Genomic DNA, 18,228 nt, shown 5'->3' with positions numbered 1-18,228 from the left:
TCTGGCGTCCACCCCGATCTCAGAGCTTCGCTGTGGGGCTCACACATCCTCGCCTGGGACGGCCCTCTGAGGCCCCTTTGGGGCCCTGCCAGACACCCTTCATGGACGCAACCGGGGGCCCAGGTGGTGTTGAAACTGAGGGGTACCTGCAGGGTGAGGAAAAGGAGCCACGAAGGCAAGAATATGATCTAAATTCTCAGTTGGGTCCAGTGTGCTTTTCATCGGACTGAAGAAGCCACCTGGCGTAGACCCACTCTGGTGAAAAAACGTGGCATTGCTTGACGCCCAGTTCCCCGCAACGAGAATCGAGTGGCCGTGTCCACCAGTCTAAGCAAAACCATTTTTGTTCAGCTCATCGCCCACGCGGGGCCAGGCACTGCCAGGCACCGGTCACCTGCCCAGTGAGCCCTGCCACCCAGGTGTTCATCTCGTTTCACAGACGGGGATCCCGCCCCGGCTCAGTCCTGCGGGCCGCAGAGACTGGGCGTGACTCAGGCTGCACTCTGAGGCCCTGCGGCGGCTGTGGTCAGCGCCCGGGGTGCTATGTGTGGGAACAGGAGGAGACCCGCCACCCCGCAGCCCCTCTGCGATCACAGCGAAGCAAGACCGAGGCCCCCAGGGTCCTCCGTAGCCAGAGGAAGTACCCAGACTCTGACCTGACGTGGAGATTTCCGTTGTTGCTCTTTGCTCGCTTTGCCTCCTTGGGTTACTTTTTAAGCAGTGTCCACTAGAGTGCATCTTACAGCTCGTCACCAGTCGAACTGGCTAATTAATAAGAAACATCTGTCAATTGACAAATATTTATTGAGCATCTTCTGAGCAGGAGCTGCTGGACTTAAACAGAGATGAATAAGACTCACACCCTGAAGGCTCTTCTGGAAATTAGCAAACGTGTTGAGGTTACAAATAGCTCCGCAGTGACGAAAGGCAAACCACCACCCCTGAAGCCAAAGCTGCTGTGAGCAGCAACACAGGGGCCATCAACTCAACGCTGAGGGTGGGACGTGGCGAGCTCTGGGGTCCACAGGTCGCGGTGCAGATACGGGGAGATAGACAGGCTCCATGGAGGGCGAGAGGCCACAGCTGGCCCCAAAGATGGACGTGAAGTACAGAGGGCAAGTGATGGAGGCATTCCTGGGCCCGGTCACGGGCTGCCTGCGAGTCTTGCAAGGATGGCATGCAAGACCCAAGGGTGGCATGCAAGACCCAAGGGTGGCGGATGGAAATGCGGGAGAGCAAGAAACTTGCAATCAGCCCATCTAAGTTAATCGAAAGAGATGTTTGTGACTAAAGACCCCGGTACCGTGGGCTGCAGCTTTTCTTTGGGGGGGCTGGAATGGCCAGATCGGGTGCCAGCTCTCAGGACGGATTCTCACCTGTGACAGCAGCTGCCGGGGCTCCAGCGAGATCTGCAAACATGTGCACGCACACGAGGAGCTGGCGGGATACTGCAGACACAGGCAGAGCACCGTCTGCGACGCGGCCTCCGCCCCACAAACGGAGGCAGCAACGAGCTGCGGTGCACAGCTTGCAGCTCCAGGGTCCTGACTGCCTCCACTCGCCCCAGGAGGAAACAGGGCCCCAGGCAGTCCTGAGCAGGAGCTCACCTGCGGGGCAGAGGGAATCTGGCCTCTCGCTGAAGAGCCAACACTTAATCCATCTTTGGTGGGCTCAGCGGGGGCCAAAAGTCACGTCCAAGGGGAGAAGGGACGACAGAGGACGAGATGGATGGCGTCACCGACTCCATGGACATGAGTTTGAGTAAACTCCAGGAGATGGTGTTGGACAGGGAGGCCTGGTGTGCTGCAGTCCATGGGGTGGCAAAGAGTCGGACACCACTGAGCGGCTGAATAACAAGACCAGCCCAGTACCTGCGAATGGGGCCTTAGTGGGAGTTAGGTTCTCTGCAGGTGGAATTAGGGAAGATGAGGCCGCACTGGCATGGGGTGAGCCCTAAGCCAGAGACTGGCGTGGTTCTAAGAGGAGAGACGCACAGACGCGCGGGGAGGAGCTGGCCAGGTGTGAAGCATCAACAACCCATAAGATACAACGCCAGAGGCTGAGAGGATGCTGGGAGACTGCCCTCCCTGGCACCTCGCGGGACACAGCCCTGCAAACATCTGACCTCCAGACTATGAAATAACGTACTCCGTTGTCTTAAGCCTTTCGTGGTGCTTGGTCACTGCAGCCCGGGGGAGCTAGCCCATAACAAGACAACCAAGACGGAGGGCAGAATGGTGTGAAAATGAACACACTCAGGGACCAAGAGGCAAGAGACAGTCAGTGAGACTTCCAGACGGCCTGTCCTGCCCGACCCTGCGGAGACAGGGACACGAGAGGACCCGGCTCACTCAGCTGCAGGGAATCTCGTCGTCTGCCTGGATCTGAGTATCCCATAAGCCGCTTTAAGCCAATCATCTGTTGGAAAAATAAAATTGGAATGAGCAAACGCTGAGATCTGGCAAGGAGGAAGGAAAGGCTCAGCATCCCAGCGGGGGATGGTGGGCGTGCGTCAGATCACCTCCGCTCTCCATCCTGCAGATGGATAACACACAACGCGGGTGCTGCCCCCTCTCTGACTGGCCCAGTCAAAGGCCCTGGAGACCCACACGTTGTCACATGGTAAACAGAACGCTGAGTAACAATAACAGAGGACCCGTAGGTAAGGGAAGTCCTACATCTGAAAATCTCTGTCATTCCCAACTAGCAGCTGTCCCCTCCAAGTGAAGGTCCCAGGTTCTAAAACAGAGACATCTCTTGGAGAGGCTAGCCAGGGAAGACTGCTCTTATTTTTAAAGGTCTCTTTTATGCTGTTCTGTGTTCTTTTCCACAGTCACCTGAGCGATCAATAATTCAAGGATTCATAGAACCAGCATCCTTGAGGACACCTAACCTGGAACTCCCGCTTCTGTCCACACCTCAGGGGCCAGCCTCATGGTCACCCAGGAAACGCAGCCTTGCTGGCTGTCTCTCCTGGGCCTCAGGAGTGCAGAACCCGGAGCTTGGAGATGGAGGTCAGTCTGGTCCACGCTGACCTCTCACTGCCAAGTGGCCTTGGGCACAGCTGCCTGCAGCTCATGCATGCAGCCCCAGCCCAGCAGAGGCTGCGAGCATGCCTCCAGGGCAGGCCACCCTCTGCCACCCTTCTGCCTCATCTTCCGCAGGTGCCTGGGCAAGAAGTCTCCCCTCTCTGCGTCTCATTTTACTCAGCTGCAAGTGGTGCCTGCTTGATAGGGTCCTGCGCCTTGATTAACTGAATATCATCCAAGCACAATGAAAATGTATCATAAACAATGAATGAGCAAATATGAATACCCAAAGCTACAGGTGAGATTTAACTTCTCACCACGCGGCACTCTCTGGGTGAGATGCTGGGCAAACACACAGGAGGGCACCACTGTGAGCAAGGGCCCTGTGCCATATTCCCCCACCAGGCGAGGGGCCACGGGCCCCCAGGGAAAGTGCCTCCTGCATCCACAGCGTGCCTCCCCTCTGGACCTCCCCCCACAGGGCCTCCCCCTGGAGTGCAGCCTCAGTCTCCCCAGGAAACTCCTCACCCCCCTGCCAGAGGCACCAACAACCCTCCCAGGCATTCTTGTCAACACTGCCTCCCAAGTGCTGGGGTAGATGAGCTGCTGAGGTTCCAGGGACTTGTTCTAATGGTGCGAAGCCCAAGAGTGTGCGTTCACTCCTCAGTTTCCCCTTCTGTTCCGTCTCCCACCTCCTGCCACTCCGGCTGCCACCTCCCAGCCCCCTCCTCCCAATTCCTGTGTTTCTGGGTCTTGCCTGGGCACCTTAAGAGGGATGAGGCAGGACGTCCCCAGCAGTCCAAGGGTTAAGACTTCCCCTTCCAATGCAGGTGGTACAAGTTCAATCCCCAGTCAGGGAGCTAAGATCCACATACCTCGGGGCCAAAAAAAAACAAAACAAAACAGAAGACAGAAACGATACTGCAAGAGATTCAATAAAGACTTTAAAAGTGGTCCATGTCAAAAAGCATCTTTAGAAAAGGAGGAAGCGCATGACCCCCTTTCAAGGCAGCAAAGGAAGGGGATCCTCTGTTGGGGGGTGGAGTTGAGGGTCCATGAGGAGCAGCTGGCCAAGCAGGACCCCGAGGGCCCCACCCCAGCTCCACATGGGACTGGTGCCTGGCAGAGCCAGAAGGCTCCTGGGAGGCCAGCCCAAACCACCGGTGCCTCCCTGCAGGCGGGCAGGATTGGGCCAAGGTGTCAAATCTGCACACCTAGGGGGCCAGCAGGGGTAGGGGGTTCAGAGTAGCAGAGGGGGCTGGCTCCCAGGCTCCACCCTAGACCAACTGCTGGCCCAGGTCAACACGGAATCGCAGGCTTGAAGGCCACCATTCACTGGGGGTCACAAGCGGTCAGGTGACCGGTCAAGAGGGAGAGGGCGGAGGAGGGCAGACCTGGAGCACCAGAGCTGCCAGCAAACGCCATGCCCCCCACCCCAGCCCACCCCGAGGTCTCCGTGCTCCCTCCTCTCTGGGAGGGGGTGACGGCCTCAGTGTTCCTGCATGTCAGCACCGCATCGTTTTCCATCTAAAAGAAAACCTTTGGGCAGAAGTTGCCCAGATGACGCAAGCGCCCTGCTGGCTGCCAAGAAGGGTCGCAGCCATCCTCCTCCAAAGCAGCAGTGCCAGCGGGGGTGGCCAGAGCCCCCCACCCCCGGCCAGGAGATGGCAGGCGCAGCCGGACGTGGCCCCGAGTCTCCACTCCCCAGACGGGTGCCCTCGTCTAGGGTGCCCACTCCCAGAGGCAGGGCTGAGTCTGACCCAGGCTGCTCCAAACCCTGCTCCAGGACCCGCTGACCAGTCGGCTCTGGTTCTGGGCTCATCCTGTCCCTGGGAGAGACGCACGGCCCTCCAGGAGCAGATCACAGGTCCTCGGGGTGGGGGGGAAGGGGAGCTCACTGTCCCCTCCGCTCCTGCTTCAGAGACCGACTGAGGCCTGGAAAACCCTGGGTCCGCCCCCCAGACCCGTGCCCATCCCCGGGCAGGGCCCTCTCTTGGCTCTGAACGCTGAGAGACATGGCCATGCAGGCACCAGCCCGTGCAGACAGCATCGCCCTGCTGGCCCTTCATGCCAGCATGCCAGGGCTGGGGGCCTCCTCCTCAGTTCCTCCCAGCCCTGCCCGCCTCTCAGCCACAGCGTGATGGGGATACGGATGAAGGGCGGCCAGCAGCTGCCGTTGACCCGGGGTGGGGGGGGGGGCGCTCCCGCTGGGGCCAGGAGGGCCCTGCCTGGACACCCCAGGAGGCCGGGGACCCTTGGCCCACGGCCAAGGCCGTCGGGCAGGGAACATGGGGCAAGGCCTGCGGTGGAGAAGGGTGCATCCCTCCAGCGTCCCAAGTGGGGCCTGGCCGGCAATCCCTAGGAGAACTGGAACAGCAGAGAGTCAATTTGCCAAAGCTGGAACAAAAATGTGAAAGCAATTGAAACTGGATGATTGGATAGAAAGAGACTGAGTACGAGTATGATCGGGGAAAAGAAGTCAGAGTGGCGGACACATGGAGGAGGGAGGTAGGATCCGTGGTCCAGGCAACCCTGCAGAGGTATGGCCATGGCCGCTCTGATGGGGAGGCCAGCGCTCCCGCGGCAGGGCCCAGCCAAACCGGAAAAGGGAAGGGGCGATCGTGTGAACTAAAGACGGGGCCGCGGACGAGGAGCACGCCGTCTAGCCCCGCTTGCGGGGCCTCCCGACCCGGGCGGCACGCGGCTCCCACACGGGCAGAGCGGAGCCTGTAGGCAGACTGACGGGGCCATCTAGCGGCGGGGGCCGGCGGGGCGGCGGGGGCCGGCCTGGAGGCGCCTCCTGGGAGCGGGGGCAGGAACCGGGCAGCCACCTGTCCTCAGCAAGGATGCTGGCGAGGGATGGGAGGATGGGAGCCTGCGGGGAGGGGGGCGGGGTGGAGGGAGGAAGGAGATGACCGCGGGAAAGGCGGGCAGGGCCCAGACGGGTCAGCAAGGGACCCTCAGGGTTACATGGGAGGCCGGGTCAGCGCGGGCAGAGGCTGGGGCTTGGAACCTCGGACCCGCAAGGGGAGGGGCCCGGACCGTCTGGAGGGGTAAAGGCAAAGAGAGGGAGCCATCTGGCGTCTGGAGGTGGAAGACAACCGTGTCTGGTGTCTGGGAGGTGGGGAGGGGTGGGATGAAAGGAAGGGGACGTGGGGGGAGGGCGAGACCTCAGCTTCTCTGGGCGCGCGGCAGATGCCCTCATTTCTAGGGCGAGAGATGCAAACTGCAGTTGATTTGTCTTGATTCCCCAACCCCTGCCCCAACGACAGGGAGCAGGTCCTTGGAATTCAGGCATCAGCGGTGGGTGGACGGCCTATTGCTTTTTCATTACTGAGGATCTGCCAGTCTCTGAGCAGGCGGCCCTGGCAGGCTCTCAGGGTGTCCAGGGCTGGCGGGCACGGAGGGCCTCAGCCCAACCCCCGCCCCCCACCGCTGGGGCAGAAGAAGGGACCCCCCACCTCCTGGGAGTGAGGGGCCAACTGCCCGCTCCCCGAGGCCCCAGGGCTCCGAGCCCTCTGCAGCTGAGGAACTCAGGCTTTGGTTCCCCAAGTGCCAGCCTCGCTCTGGCGCCTGGCCGGTCTGGGGTCCTGGCGGGATTCTGGGGGAGCATTCCTGCTCGCATGGTGGCTACATGGGTCCGGGGTTTCTGGCTGTGGGGTCAGAGACCCAGTGCTGCGGCCCTTTTGCCTTTCTAGGAGAGGAAAAGGGGAGGGGAGGGAAGGGGCTGGAGGGAGGGAGACGCCACTCAGTGTCTGGGGGAGGGCGGTCAAGAGGCTGGAGTGTCCCCGGGGCCTAGGGGCTTGAGGACAAGCCCCCACCTCCAGCTGTGTCACGACCACACTGAGCTGCGCGAGGCCACCGCCCCAAGCAGACCGACCTCCGGGGTCCAGGCCGGTGTGACCCTTCGCTTCTGTCCCACTGGGAGGCCTTGAGGAAGTTGGGTTGATGCCCCACGAATCATAGACCAGCATGGAGGGGGGAGGGGCTCCTGGACGCAGAGCTTCGGTGATGCTGGGTGTCTGCGAGGGCCGCATTGCAGACTCTGACGACTCCCCCCTTCCACGCCACCCCCAGCAAAGCGTGTCTGCGTGGAGCTCGCCCGGACTGTGGCTGGGGCCCAGCGACAGCTCTTAACTGCAGAGTGAGCCCCAGGCCTCGCTCAGTCCTCTCCACGTGGAGAGCCCCGCCCCCTACCCCACTCCGAGCAGTTACTGTGTCTGAGCAATAGGGCAGGGCCCAGAAGGAGGGCATATTCTACAAAAGGGTGGGAAGGGGGCATCTTTGCTTTTCTTTTTCTGGTTGAAATAAGACTTTGAGTTTGTTCCTTAAAGGCAGGACCTGAGAGCTCCAGTGTTGCCGGCCCTGAGCGCTGAGCCCGCTCCTGGACGCCCCTCTCTGACCAGGACGGTGTGCCCCCAGGGCCCTGACCCACCCCAGGCTGCAGCCCCCGGGGCACGATGACTGGCTTGCCCAGCTCCAGGGAAAGCCAGCTCCGCGTGATGTGCAAGGAGCCTGAATTCCACATTCACCTCATCCCTGGCCTGCACTTTGCTCCGATCGATGCAATCGTGGGGGCGGTGTGTGCACAGCCTTGCCCACTCACCGCTGCCCCCCTCCGTCCCCAGCACAGTGGGCCTCCGCCCACCACACAGGCACCAGCACTGTCCCCTGCTCTGGGCTGGGGTGCAGCCCCCCAGACTCACTCGGGCCCAGCCGGCCAGCCCATCCCCTCGGCTCACTCTGCACCAGCCCCTGAGCTCATCTCCATTCTACTTTCAGGGCATTAAAAAGAATGCATTAACCGAAGCACAGTAAAGAGCAGCAGGTTCGAGTTGTTTTAAGGTGTCTGAAGCTCCTCAAACAGCACCACATGGTGTGTGATGTGCGTCCTGACCAGTTGTAGCGACTGGAACCTTCAGAAGCAGAGGACGCCCCCCCACCCCTGTCTTTCAACTGCAGGGAGACCTGGCCTGCATGATAAAGTCCCTGGGAAAACATTTAAATAAGACCTGGGCAGCTCTGCCCAACAAACATTTGTGAGACTGTTTGTTTGGTGATGGAAGCTTGGGGGTGGGGGACACTGAGTCTAGATTGTCCTTTAAAAACTTAAGTTGGTTTTAACTGAAGCATCTACCATTCTGGAGGAAGGGAAGGGGGAATGGGAGGTGTGTGCAGGGCAGGGGTAACTGAGGTTATCCTCACCCGCCTGTCTCCTCCCTCCCTCTCACCTTTGTCTCGGTGAAGATGTTTTCCTCTCTTAACTAGAAGCCTTCAGGTAAAAATAAAGCCACAGCAGCAACAGAGGGGGGAAAAAAATGAGTCTTTTTTAGGGTTAAACATCAGAAGACAAGCTTGTGCGGCTTCGGCCAATCAGATCCGCCCTGCCAGCTATAATATAGTACTGAAGACAGCCTCTCGCACAAGCTCTCAGGCTTGCTACCATTTAAAATCAGACTCTTTTTGTCTTCTGCCGGCTGTCTTGAGCCCCAACTCCGATGCGTTCCGTTATCAGCGGCCAGCAGCCTGCCGTCCCAGCCCCCGTCTGGGTGCGGATCGGTGGCGAGTCCCCCGCAGCGGCGGCGGCGGGCAAGGTTATATAGGAAAAGAAAGAGCGAGGCAGGGCGCGCGGGCGCCAGCAGCCAGCCGGAGCGAGGGAGGCAGAGCGCGCACACTGGCACACCCGCACTCTCGCGCACTCGGACCTGCGCCGGCCGGCCGCCAGGTCCCCGGGCTCCATGGACGAGATGCTGCTGCTGGCGAGATGTCTGCTGGTGCTGCTGGTCTCCTCGCTGTTGATGTGCTCGGGGCTGGCGTGCGGACCCGGCAGGGGATTTGGCAAGAGGCGGAACCCCAAAAAGCTGACCCCTTTAGCCTACAAGCAGTTTATCCCCAACGTGGCGGAGAAGACCCTAGGGGCCAGTGGAAGATATGAGGGGAAGATCACCAGAAACTCAGAACGATTTAAGGAACTCACCCCCAATTACAACCCCGACATCATATTTAAGGATGAAGAAAACACTGGAGCGGACCGGCTGATGACTCAGGTAGAAACCCAGCGCGGGGCGTGGAATGTGTTGCTTTCAAGGGGTTATGTGTAACCATGCAGTTCGGTCTGTTTGCTCTTCAGGCAGGTAGAAAGGCGATTTTGCCCGCTCCTTCCCCACCCACCTGCCGGGCCTCCGGGTGCCTTCCTCTTCCTGGAGGGGAATGGAGGTGAAGGGTCCAGATGGACAAGTTGCGGGTGGGGGTGGGGGGTAAGGACGCCAGGACATGCGGTCCACGGGAGCCCCTGACCGCATGCATCCTGCTGGGATGGCCTTTCCATCCTGCCTGGCTCTGGCTGGAAACTTGGGGAGACCTTCCCTTTGGGGTCATCTGTCCTTTCCAAGTTGGGAGGAGGCAAGGAGGCAGCGTCAAGGGGTGTCGGGGTCACTGGGCAGGTGTAGCCTCTGCGCTTACCCTCTCATTTCTTCTCGGTGCTTTGCTTTTCCCACAGCTACCCCCGCTCTGTCGCCCCCACCCCACCGAAGCCCCTCCACAGGCAGTACTGACAAAGGGTCGGGGTTCCAGAGGCAGCCGGGCTGGCCCCTGCCCGGATCACAGAGCTTCCACCGCCACTCGGTCGCGGGCGGTTGTGCCCATCCGAGTGTGAATGTATCGATATTTCTTTAAGGATGCCCTCTGATTCTCCCGAGCCCGCGGTACTTGAGGGGAGGGACTTAGAACTTACTGGCATTGCATCACGCTAGTTTTCAACCTGCTTGCCTAGGAATTAGAAGAGACTCGGTATCAGCGGGAGGGGGCTGGAGAGACAAACCAAAGCGAAACACACATTCCTCTCGCCCTCCCTACCTCCGCTGAAGACTCCTGACTGCCCATCTCCCCGCCAGTGGGAGACTTTCCGCCAACTCCACGCACGTAGGACTGAAGCTAGAAATGGATTTCCTGAGGAATATAGGTCAACATCCTTTTTATTGCCCTATTAAAATATTCGAGTCCTACCTTTAGGGCCAGGAGCGCACCGCCGCTGACGGAGCGGCGCTGGCGGGGCGCTGTTGCGGGGGAGGCTGGGGGCGGGAGCCACCCGGGAGCCACCTCCGGGGCCGCGGCGCTCCCCGGCCCGCTGCCCGGCCTTGCGGCGGAGCCGAGCAGGGCGAGGGCCCGGCGGGGCAGCGGGCTTCCGCGGACAGGCAGAGGGCGGCGAGGGAGCGGGGGAGGAGAAGGTCCTTCTTCCCGGCTCACTGGCATCTGCTCCCGACCACCTTAAATCTGGCCCGCGAGTGCGGACGCGCGCGCCGGTGCCGGGAGCGGCGAGAGCCGCAGTTAACTCTGCGCAGGCCGCGGGGGGCCCGGCGCGTGCGGGGTTCCTACCCCCGGCTCACGCTCGACCCCCGCGGGACGGAAGGGGCCTTCCCAGGACCCCTCGGAGCCAGGGGAGAGGGGCGCGATCCCAGAGAAAGCGGCGGGGGCGGGGGCGCCGGTGGTCCCCGAGCCAGAGGGCTCGGCGTGCGCCGCGCTCCGCTCGGGGCCGGCGCGGGAGGGCGCGGGGTCCCCGGCCCGCACCCTGCCGGGGCCGCAGGCCTCGCCGCCCCGCCACCCAGGCCGAGCGCGCGGAGCCGCGCACCCGGGCAGACGCATCCCGGCTCCACTTACTCCCGGGTTATCGATCCCGCGGCTCGGGTTTCAGTGCGCGCGGGGCTGGACCGCGGCCTCCCGCCGGCCCCTCCACGCGCCCGAGCGTGGGCTCGGCCAAGGGCTCCCGGCGGCGCTCCGACGGCCAGGCTGGCGGGGGCGGCACCGGGCGGCACCGGGAGGGAGGGGGCAGGCCGGTTCCCGGGCGGGGGCGCCTCCCGGGCCAGGGCGCCCGGCCGAGCCCCCCGCCGGGCCCCTCGTCGCCCCCGCCGGGACCCACGGCCGCGCGGCCCGACGCCGGGCCGCTCCGGCCGCCGTGTGCGCTGGCAGCATTTGAACTTCTGACCTTCTGTCAACTTCCCTCAGACGAACGAAACGAAAACAAATACTTTTTTTCCTTGGGCAGTGGCTATTCCCGTTCCCAACACAAAAGGAGGGGGGAGGGGCAGCCGGCGAGGGGGCGGGGTGGGGCAGGGCGGGCCAGGATCGAAGCCGGGACCCCCCCCGCCCAACGCCCCCTGAAAATGGGGAGGCTGGCCGGGGGGCGGCCTGAGAGGTGCCCCCTTGCTCTCCGCCACCGCGTCCTTCCCGCGCCCCCGACCTAAGAGTTAAAGCGCGGAAGGCGGGAGACCTGGGCGGGGAGGGCAGGGCCGGGGAAGGGAGGGGGGGGAAGCGGGCACCTGCGCCCCGCGGGCCCCCCACTTAAGATAACCGCCCAGACTGTTCTCAGGTGCGTGTTCCTCCTCCCCTGTCTCTGTGCGTCCCTGTCTCTCTAATGGGACTGCCGCCCAAGTCCCTCAACCATGGCGAGATCGTCCCCAGTGGAACTTTGAGAGCAGTTCAGGAACGCAGGCGCTCCTGTTAATATTAACTCGGGGCGGGGAGGGGGGAGCGCAGACCGACGCACTCTCCCCGCAGGCCGGCCGTGGGTGCCTGGGGGCTCCGAGGGGGCAGGGGGCCGCCGGGGGCCGGTCGAGGGCGGCGGTGAGGACCGCCAGGTTTCCGGGGGGTGGGTGGCAGCCCCCGGGGAGCGGCGCTCCGCGATGGGTTCCACGGGAGGGGCCTGGTTTTCTGCAGTGGGGGCGGAGGCGTGGAGAGAGGCGCGTGCGGGACTGGGGGGGACCCTTGTGAAGTTGGGGCACTCCTCCCCCGCGCCGGGGAAGCCCGTCGGCGGCGACAGCCCCCGCTTGGCTGCCCGGGGCGCGGAGCGGCTGCGCAGACGGGGGAGGCGGCGGGAGCCCAGGCGTGGGGAACAGCTCGGCCTTCCGCCGACACAAAGCCGGGCCCGCCGGCCCCGCCGGGCTTCACGGTGGCTGCACAGAGGCGGGCTTGATTCGCGGCACACGACCCAGTGAATTGATCACCGGCTCAGCCTTCCCGGCTCTGCCTGCGACGACCCCGCCCGGCCGGGGCGCGGAGCGTCCTGCAGCCGCGGGGCCGAGGCCACCCCGCCCCCGGCGCCCGGCCGAGCGGGGGGAGCGCGCGTGGGGCGCTGGGCGCCGACTCGGGCCTGCCTTGGCGCGGCCCGGGGGCTCCTCGCCCGGCTTCTCCATCGCCTGCGCGGGTGGCGCAGCTCAGAAGGCGGGGGGCCGGGACAGGTGCTCCTCAGCCCGCCCTCCCCCTCGCCAGCGGCCCCCGAGGAAGCCATCAAAAAGCTCCGCCTGCCCCCCGAAAGCAGGGAGCCGGGGTGCCATGGGGGCTCGGGAGGCGAGTGTCTGCGTGTGCGCGTCGTGGTGTGCGCCTGCGCAGCGCCTTCCACATCCCGGCTCGAAACTGCCCCTGGTTTACTGATTGATTTTCATGTAAAACGCATTCAGTCCTCGAGATGACCTCACTCAAACTCTGTCCTTCCGACTTTTTTTTTTTTTTTTAAGAAAACTGTTGGCGGGCCCAGAAACCTGCAAGCGCTGACCTGTTACCAGAGCCGCCCCCTAGTCCTCTGCCCGCATCCCCCCCCGCCGCCCCCAACACACACATTTGTTCTATGTTTAACCCTACAACCATAGACTGGTATTTATTGCTGCCAAATACACAAGACTATTCCTGTTGCGCAATCGGTCACGTCCCCTTAAAATGCGGCAGCAGCCCTTGCCAGAGCCCTCGGCACCCCCCACCCCCACTCCGTAGGACGAGCCCCACCCCCAGCCATAGTCAGGGTCCCGGCGCGGGGCGTCGTGTCATCGCAGGATCGGGGTCCCCACTGGAGGTCAGCCCCGCCCTCTGCAGAAGTCCGCTTGGAGTTGTGACCTACCTCCCCCTCGAGTCTGCCTCTTTGGGGGATGCCCCCCGTCCTGACTTGGTCACCACTCCCCCATTGTGCAATCCCGCACCCACCACCCGCGGTGCAACAGTCCAGTGAGTTGCTGTCCACAGCAACGCACACGTGATCCAAGGCTCTCTCGCATCCTTATCTGAATGGGACCCAAGAATCCTGCAGGAACTCCCACAACTTTGCCCTGGCTCGAGTCCCGCCTATTCACTGCTTCTTTACCCCACAGGGAAGGCAGCTTCCTTGTGGGGAGGAGGGGGAACCCCAAGGACAGTTTCCAGAAGGAGGCTCCCCAAGACAAGGGCCCAGAGGGCCCCCCCCACCCCCCGCCTCCGGTTCACCCTCCCCCTCCCCATTCCCCATCCCCATACCCCACCCCTCCCCTCCCCACCCCTCCCCTCCCCACCCTTCCCCACCCCTCCTCCAGCTCTTAAGTTTGCTCTTCAAACTTGCAGGACACCATTCTGAGCCGGCCAAGAAAACAAGAGGGGGGAAGGGAACAGGTTAAGGAAAACAAGAGTCACAATCAGACCGCAGAAAAGCTGGGAAAAAAAAGAGTTCCACGGGGAAAAGGAATGCGGCTGTCCAGATAAAGAATGTTTGCTATCCGGCCCTGGCCTTATAGAAAATTATAACTCACCTGGTTGCCTTTCACTCCCGGCTCCCCCGCCCCTCGAGTCGCTATCAGCGTCCCACCTGCCTCTCTACCTTTGGCTTAAGTCTTGCCCCAGATAGGCACAGGGCAGGCGGGAGGGCACAGAGATAAGGCAAGGCTTTTAATTCTTTGAGAAGCAGTGTATTTTTCTTTTTGCGGCACCGTTGCACCCCGGCCTCTCTGCGGCCTCCAGACGAGGGGTTTGTCCAGGGAGAGGGGTGGAGCCTCCCACAGGTGCTGGGCGATGGGGCCAAGCAGGAGAGGGCAGGGCTGGAGGGCACCCTGGCCGAGGGTGCGGGCCTGCCGCCATCATTCAGAAACGCACAGTTGAATTGTTGCAGAGAAATTTCATCTGCTTCTCGGCCACGATCCAGCCTCTGCTGTTTCAGATGCAGAGAAAGTCCCCAGGTCGTCTCCGAGGGAACTGACTCATCCCCCAGATGCCAGGAACCCTCCTACCCAAGTGCCCTCGCCCGGGTCCAGGCCTTGTCTCCTTCCTTCTCTGGACAGTCTGCATCTTGGGGGGCTGGGCTGAACAGCCCACAGGGGCGAGGGTGGCATAGGGTGGGGAGGCATAGGGTGGCCCGTGGTAGGGGTGGCTGGCAGGCCTGGATGCTAACGTCCCTGGGGTGGCCCCTTCTCCTCACAGAGATGCAAGGACAAACTGAACGCCTTAGCCATCTCCGTGATGAACCAGTGGCCGGGCGTGAAGCTGCGGGTGACCGAAGGCTGGGACGAGGACGGCCACCACTCGGAAGAGTCGCTGCACTACGAGGGCCGCGCGGTGGACATCACCACCTCTGACCGCGACCGCAGCAAGTACGGCATGCTGGCGCGCCTGGCCGTAGAGGCCGGCTTCGACTGGGTCTACTACGAGTCCAAGGCGCACATCCACTGCTCCGTGAAAGCAGGTGAGGGGCCGGGCCCGCCCCTGCCGGCAGCACGCCCCCCTCCCGCCCCCCTCCAGCTCTGCACCCCACGGGCTGACTCCAGGCCCGGAGGAAGATGGGTGGGGGACGGGCAGGGAGGGCCCTGGAGGCTGACTGCTGTTTGCGGGGGGGTCGGGGTGGGGGGGATGGCCGTGCTCTCTGAGGCCCTTCGCCATGCCCACCTTGGAGGCTGCAGAGGCCCACGTCCTCGGAGTCCAGATGCAGAGGGCATCTGGCTTCCTGAGCCTTTCTCCAGCCCGGTTTCCGGGGCTCCCAGTGCAGGTGGCAGGAGACTGGGAGATTGGGGGTGGCGGGGCGGGGTTGGGGGTACTTTCCGGGTGAAAGAGGGCAGCCCAGCCCAGACAGCCAGCTCTGGCCCGGAGCCTTTGTCTCCGGAGGGCTTAAGAAGGAACCACTCCCCACTCCGCCCCCGCCCCCCTGCGCGGGAGGAGCCGCCCCGGGTGGAAACCCCGGCCCCTCCCCGCCCCGCCGGAGCCTAGGCTAACCCGGCTCACCCGGCCCGGGGGACGAGGCCCGGCGGCCGGCCACAAAGCCAGTAGTTACGGCTTCCAACATCTGGAGGGCGCCAGCCCGGAGCGCCCGTCCTCCGCGGGAACCAGCCTAGCCGCCCTGCGCCGCTAGGCCTCTTCCCTGGGCCTGCAACGCCACTCGCTGTTGCGGGCGAGGAACAGCTCCGGGAGTCAGGCGCGCGCGCGGGCGCAGGCCCCGACTCGGCCGGGCGGTCCCACCAGCCCGCTGCAGAAGCTGCGCCTTCAGCAGAGCACTCACAGGGGATGTCGGAGGAGCTGCGTCTCCCTCACCCCTGGGTTTGCCTGTTTGTCTCCTAACCTGTGTTTTACTAGCACATGTTAGGAGGAAAAACACTTGCGAAGTGTCGTCACACTTTGGAGGAAAGGAAAATAATGGCTTCTTGGCACACAAGGTGTGGACGGTGGGCAGAAGGTCTGGGCTTATAGCCCGAAAAAGGGTCTCAGCCGCTGGAGGGCGCGGAGGCGCGCCCCCGACCCCCGCCCCTGCGCGGGGCTCCCAAACGGAGGCGCGGCGCGCGGCCCCCTCCCGGCCGCCCCGGTCCGCGGGGTCTCCCCTTGGCGGGGCTGGGGTGGGTGGGGGTGGTCTCAGGAGGTCTCCGCGCAAATGAGCAACGGTCGTCCGGCCCGGGACCCCGGCGGGGGCGCGGGGCCGGGCGTGCAGCAGAGCCGCTCATTGGCATTCCGCGCACGCGGGCCGGGCGCGGGGCGGTGCGTGTCAGGCAGGGTCGTGCGACTCGACGACTCGAGCTCGCCTGAGTCCCGGGCGCATTGCGGGCGGCTGCGGCGGGCCTCCAAAGGCCGGCCCCTGCACTTCATGCCCGAGAAAACGATGAGAAGATTAAATACCCTCAGTAATTCCAGCAGGAAGATTCTTTCTGGCGATCTCTATTTGCCAAAAGCCTGATCCCGGAGATTGGAATGCAAAGAAGACGGGGGGCCGTCCCGCCCCTCCTCCCCGGCCCCCCGCGCGCCGCCCGACTCCTCGGGATTATTGTCCCTCGGACAGTGAGCCTCAGAGAGCGACGGAGGCCGGAGAAAGCCGGTAGTCAAGGGGCCTTGAGAACCCGGGGCTTCCCGAGCGCGGAGCAGGCCCCGCCATTTAAAATTCAAATACACATCTTGAGTGCTTGCAAGAGAGGCCTGGCTGTGCAAATAGTGCCTGTGAGGCCCGGGCCTCTGGAGGGCCTGCGTGTGAATCGCTGCGGGACGGGGGGAGGGGCGTTGCACCTGAGCAAACAGGGCGGGGGGGGGGGTGCGGCCGCGCGGAGAAAGTAGGGGGGCGGGGGGCGGGGGGCGGGAGGGAAGGGTCCCCTCTTCCAAGAGCGCCTCCTGTTTGGTGCAGAAATCACAATGACAATGGCGAGCCCTTTATTGGATTTTAATTAGAAAATCCACACAGCCCCGGGTTTTCACACCTCAGGAAAAGCTCTGGAATGTTTGTCCAGTTGCTACAACTACTACAGCTATTTTTCACCGCACTCCCCCCGACACACACACACACCAGCCGGCCGACCCCCAAGCCCCCCCCACTCCAACCCCGCTGGGCGCTGGGGGTGGGCGGCCCAGGGTGCCAGCCGCGCGGCCTGGGTGCGGAGCGCACGAAGGCAGGGGCGCCGCGCCCCCCGCCGAGGCGGGAGGGAAGGGGGTTGCGCCCCGGCGCGCGGGTAAGCTCGAGGAGGCTTCCTGAGGACTCAAAGTGGAGAGCAAATACCCTGTGAATTCGCGGCGAGGTTGGGTGTGTGCGAAGCCGGCGGTGGGGGTGAGGGAGGCGGAAGGGAAGGAGGGGAACCGGCCTCCCGCCGGAGACGCCAGCCGACCTTTGGCACCGCCGGTCCAGCCCTAAGAGAGTCGTTAAGGAATGCGTCTGCATCTGAAATCGGCCTCCGGGGCGGGGATGGGGGAGGGAGGTCTGCGCACGCCCAGGCCGGACTGTCTCCCCCGCGCCCCGGAGCCACGGGCATCCCCAGCCTGGGCGCGCGGGACGCAAGCGTGCGCCCCCGCCCTTTCCACCGGCGCCTCCTTCTCGGGACTCACCGCCACCCACCCCCCCGTCTCCCCTTGTCTCGCCTCTCCCTCCCCGCAGAGAACTCGGTGGCGGCCAAGTCGGGCGGCTGCTTCCCGGGCTCGGCCACGGTGCACTTGGAGCAGGGCGGAACCAAGCTGGTGAAGGACCTGCGGCCCGGGGACCGCGTGCTGGCGGCCGACGACGAGGGCCGGCTGCTCTACAGCGACTTCCTCACCTTCCTGGACCGCGACCGCGGCGCCAAGAAGGTCTTCTACGCCATTGAGACGCGGGAGCCTCGCGAGCGCCTGCTGCTCACCGCCGCGCACCTGCTCTTCGTGGCGCCGCACAACGGCTCGGCCGCGGGGGCGCCCGAGGGGGCGGCGGCGGCGGCCGCGGCGGCGGCGGCGGGCGGGGGCGCGCCGGGGCGCCGGGCGCTCTTCGCCAGCCGCGTGCGGCCGGGCCAGCACGTGTACGTGGTGGCCGAGCGCGGCGGGGCCCGGCGGCTGCTGCCCGCCGCGGTGCACAGCGTGACGCTGCGCGAGGAGACGGCGGGCGCCTACGCGCCGCTGACGGCGCACGGGACCATCCTCATCAACCGGGTGCTGGCCTCGTGCTACGCGGTCATCGAGGAGCACAGCTGGGCGCACGGGGCCTTCGCGCCCTACCGCCTGGCGCACGCGCTCCTGGCCGCGCTGGCGCCCGGGCGCACGGACCGCGGCGGAGCCGGCGACGGCGGGGGCGGCGGCCGCGTCCCCCCGCCCACGCCTGGGGCGCCGGGGGCGGCCGACGTGCCGGGCGCCGCGGGCATCCATTGGTACTCGGAGCTGCTCTACCAAATAGGCACCTGGCTGTTGGACAGCGAGGCTTTGCATCCGCTGGGCATGGCGGTCAAGTCCAGTTGAAGGCCACGGGGGCCGGGGAGGGCACCGGAGGGGGGCGGGGCGGGCGGGGTGGGGGGGCCGGACGCCGCAAAGGACACACGGCAACAGCGCACGCAATGAGACTTTAATTATAAATAAGAGTAAGAATAAGAATAAAGTAGGACAGTCCAAAGTAGACTATAAGGAATCAAAGACCCCGAGAAATTCTGTCGTCGTCTTTAGTTTATATATATATATTTTTTGAATTTTTTGATTCTTGTTTTAATTTTGGTTA

The 18,228-nt window shown here is 63.9% G+C and overlaps 1 protein-coding gene across 2 annotated transcripts; it reads left to right on the top strand.

Moving 5' to 3' along the window:
• The first annotated feature begins 8,767 nt into the window (after positions 1 to 8,767).
• Positions 8,768 to 17,975, top strand: SHH (sonic hedgehog signaling molecule). Of its 2 annotated transcripts, XM_055589629.1 has the most exons (4): positions 8,768 to 9,076; positions 14,238 to 14,499; positions 17,152 to 17,779; positions 17,876 to 17,975. In XM_055589629.1, exons 1-4 carry the CDS (start codon positions 8,768 to 8,770, stop codon positions 17,973 to 17,975), a joined length of 1,299 nt encoding a protein of 432 aa, XP_055445604.1. The 2 variants fall into 2 exon arrangements, with proteins under 2 accessions (XP_055445604.1, XP_055445603.1); XM_055589628.1 differs by having other exon boundaries at positions 17,152 to 17,975.
• The last annotated feature ends 253 nt before the right edge of the window (positions 17,976 to 18,228 follow it).

This window comes from Bubalus kerabau, chromosome 8, assembly GCF_029407905.1.
Source record: "Bubalus kerabau isolate K-KA32 ecotype Philippines breed swamp buffalo chromosome 8, PCC_UOA_SB_1v2, whole genome shotgun sequence".
Taxonomy (NCBI): Eukaryota; Metazoa; Chordata; class Mammalia; order Artiodactyla; family Bovidae; genus Bubalus; species Bubalus kerabau.
Note: the sequence above shows the minus strand (reverse complement) of the source record. Positions and strands in the feature narration are given on the sequence as shown.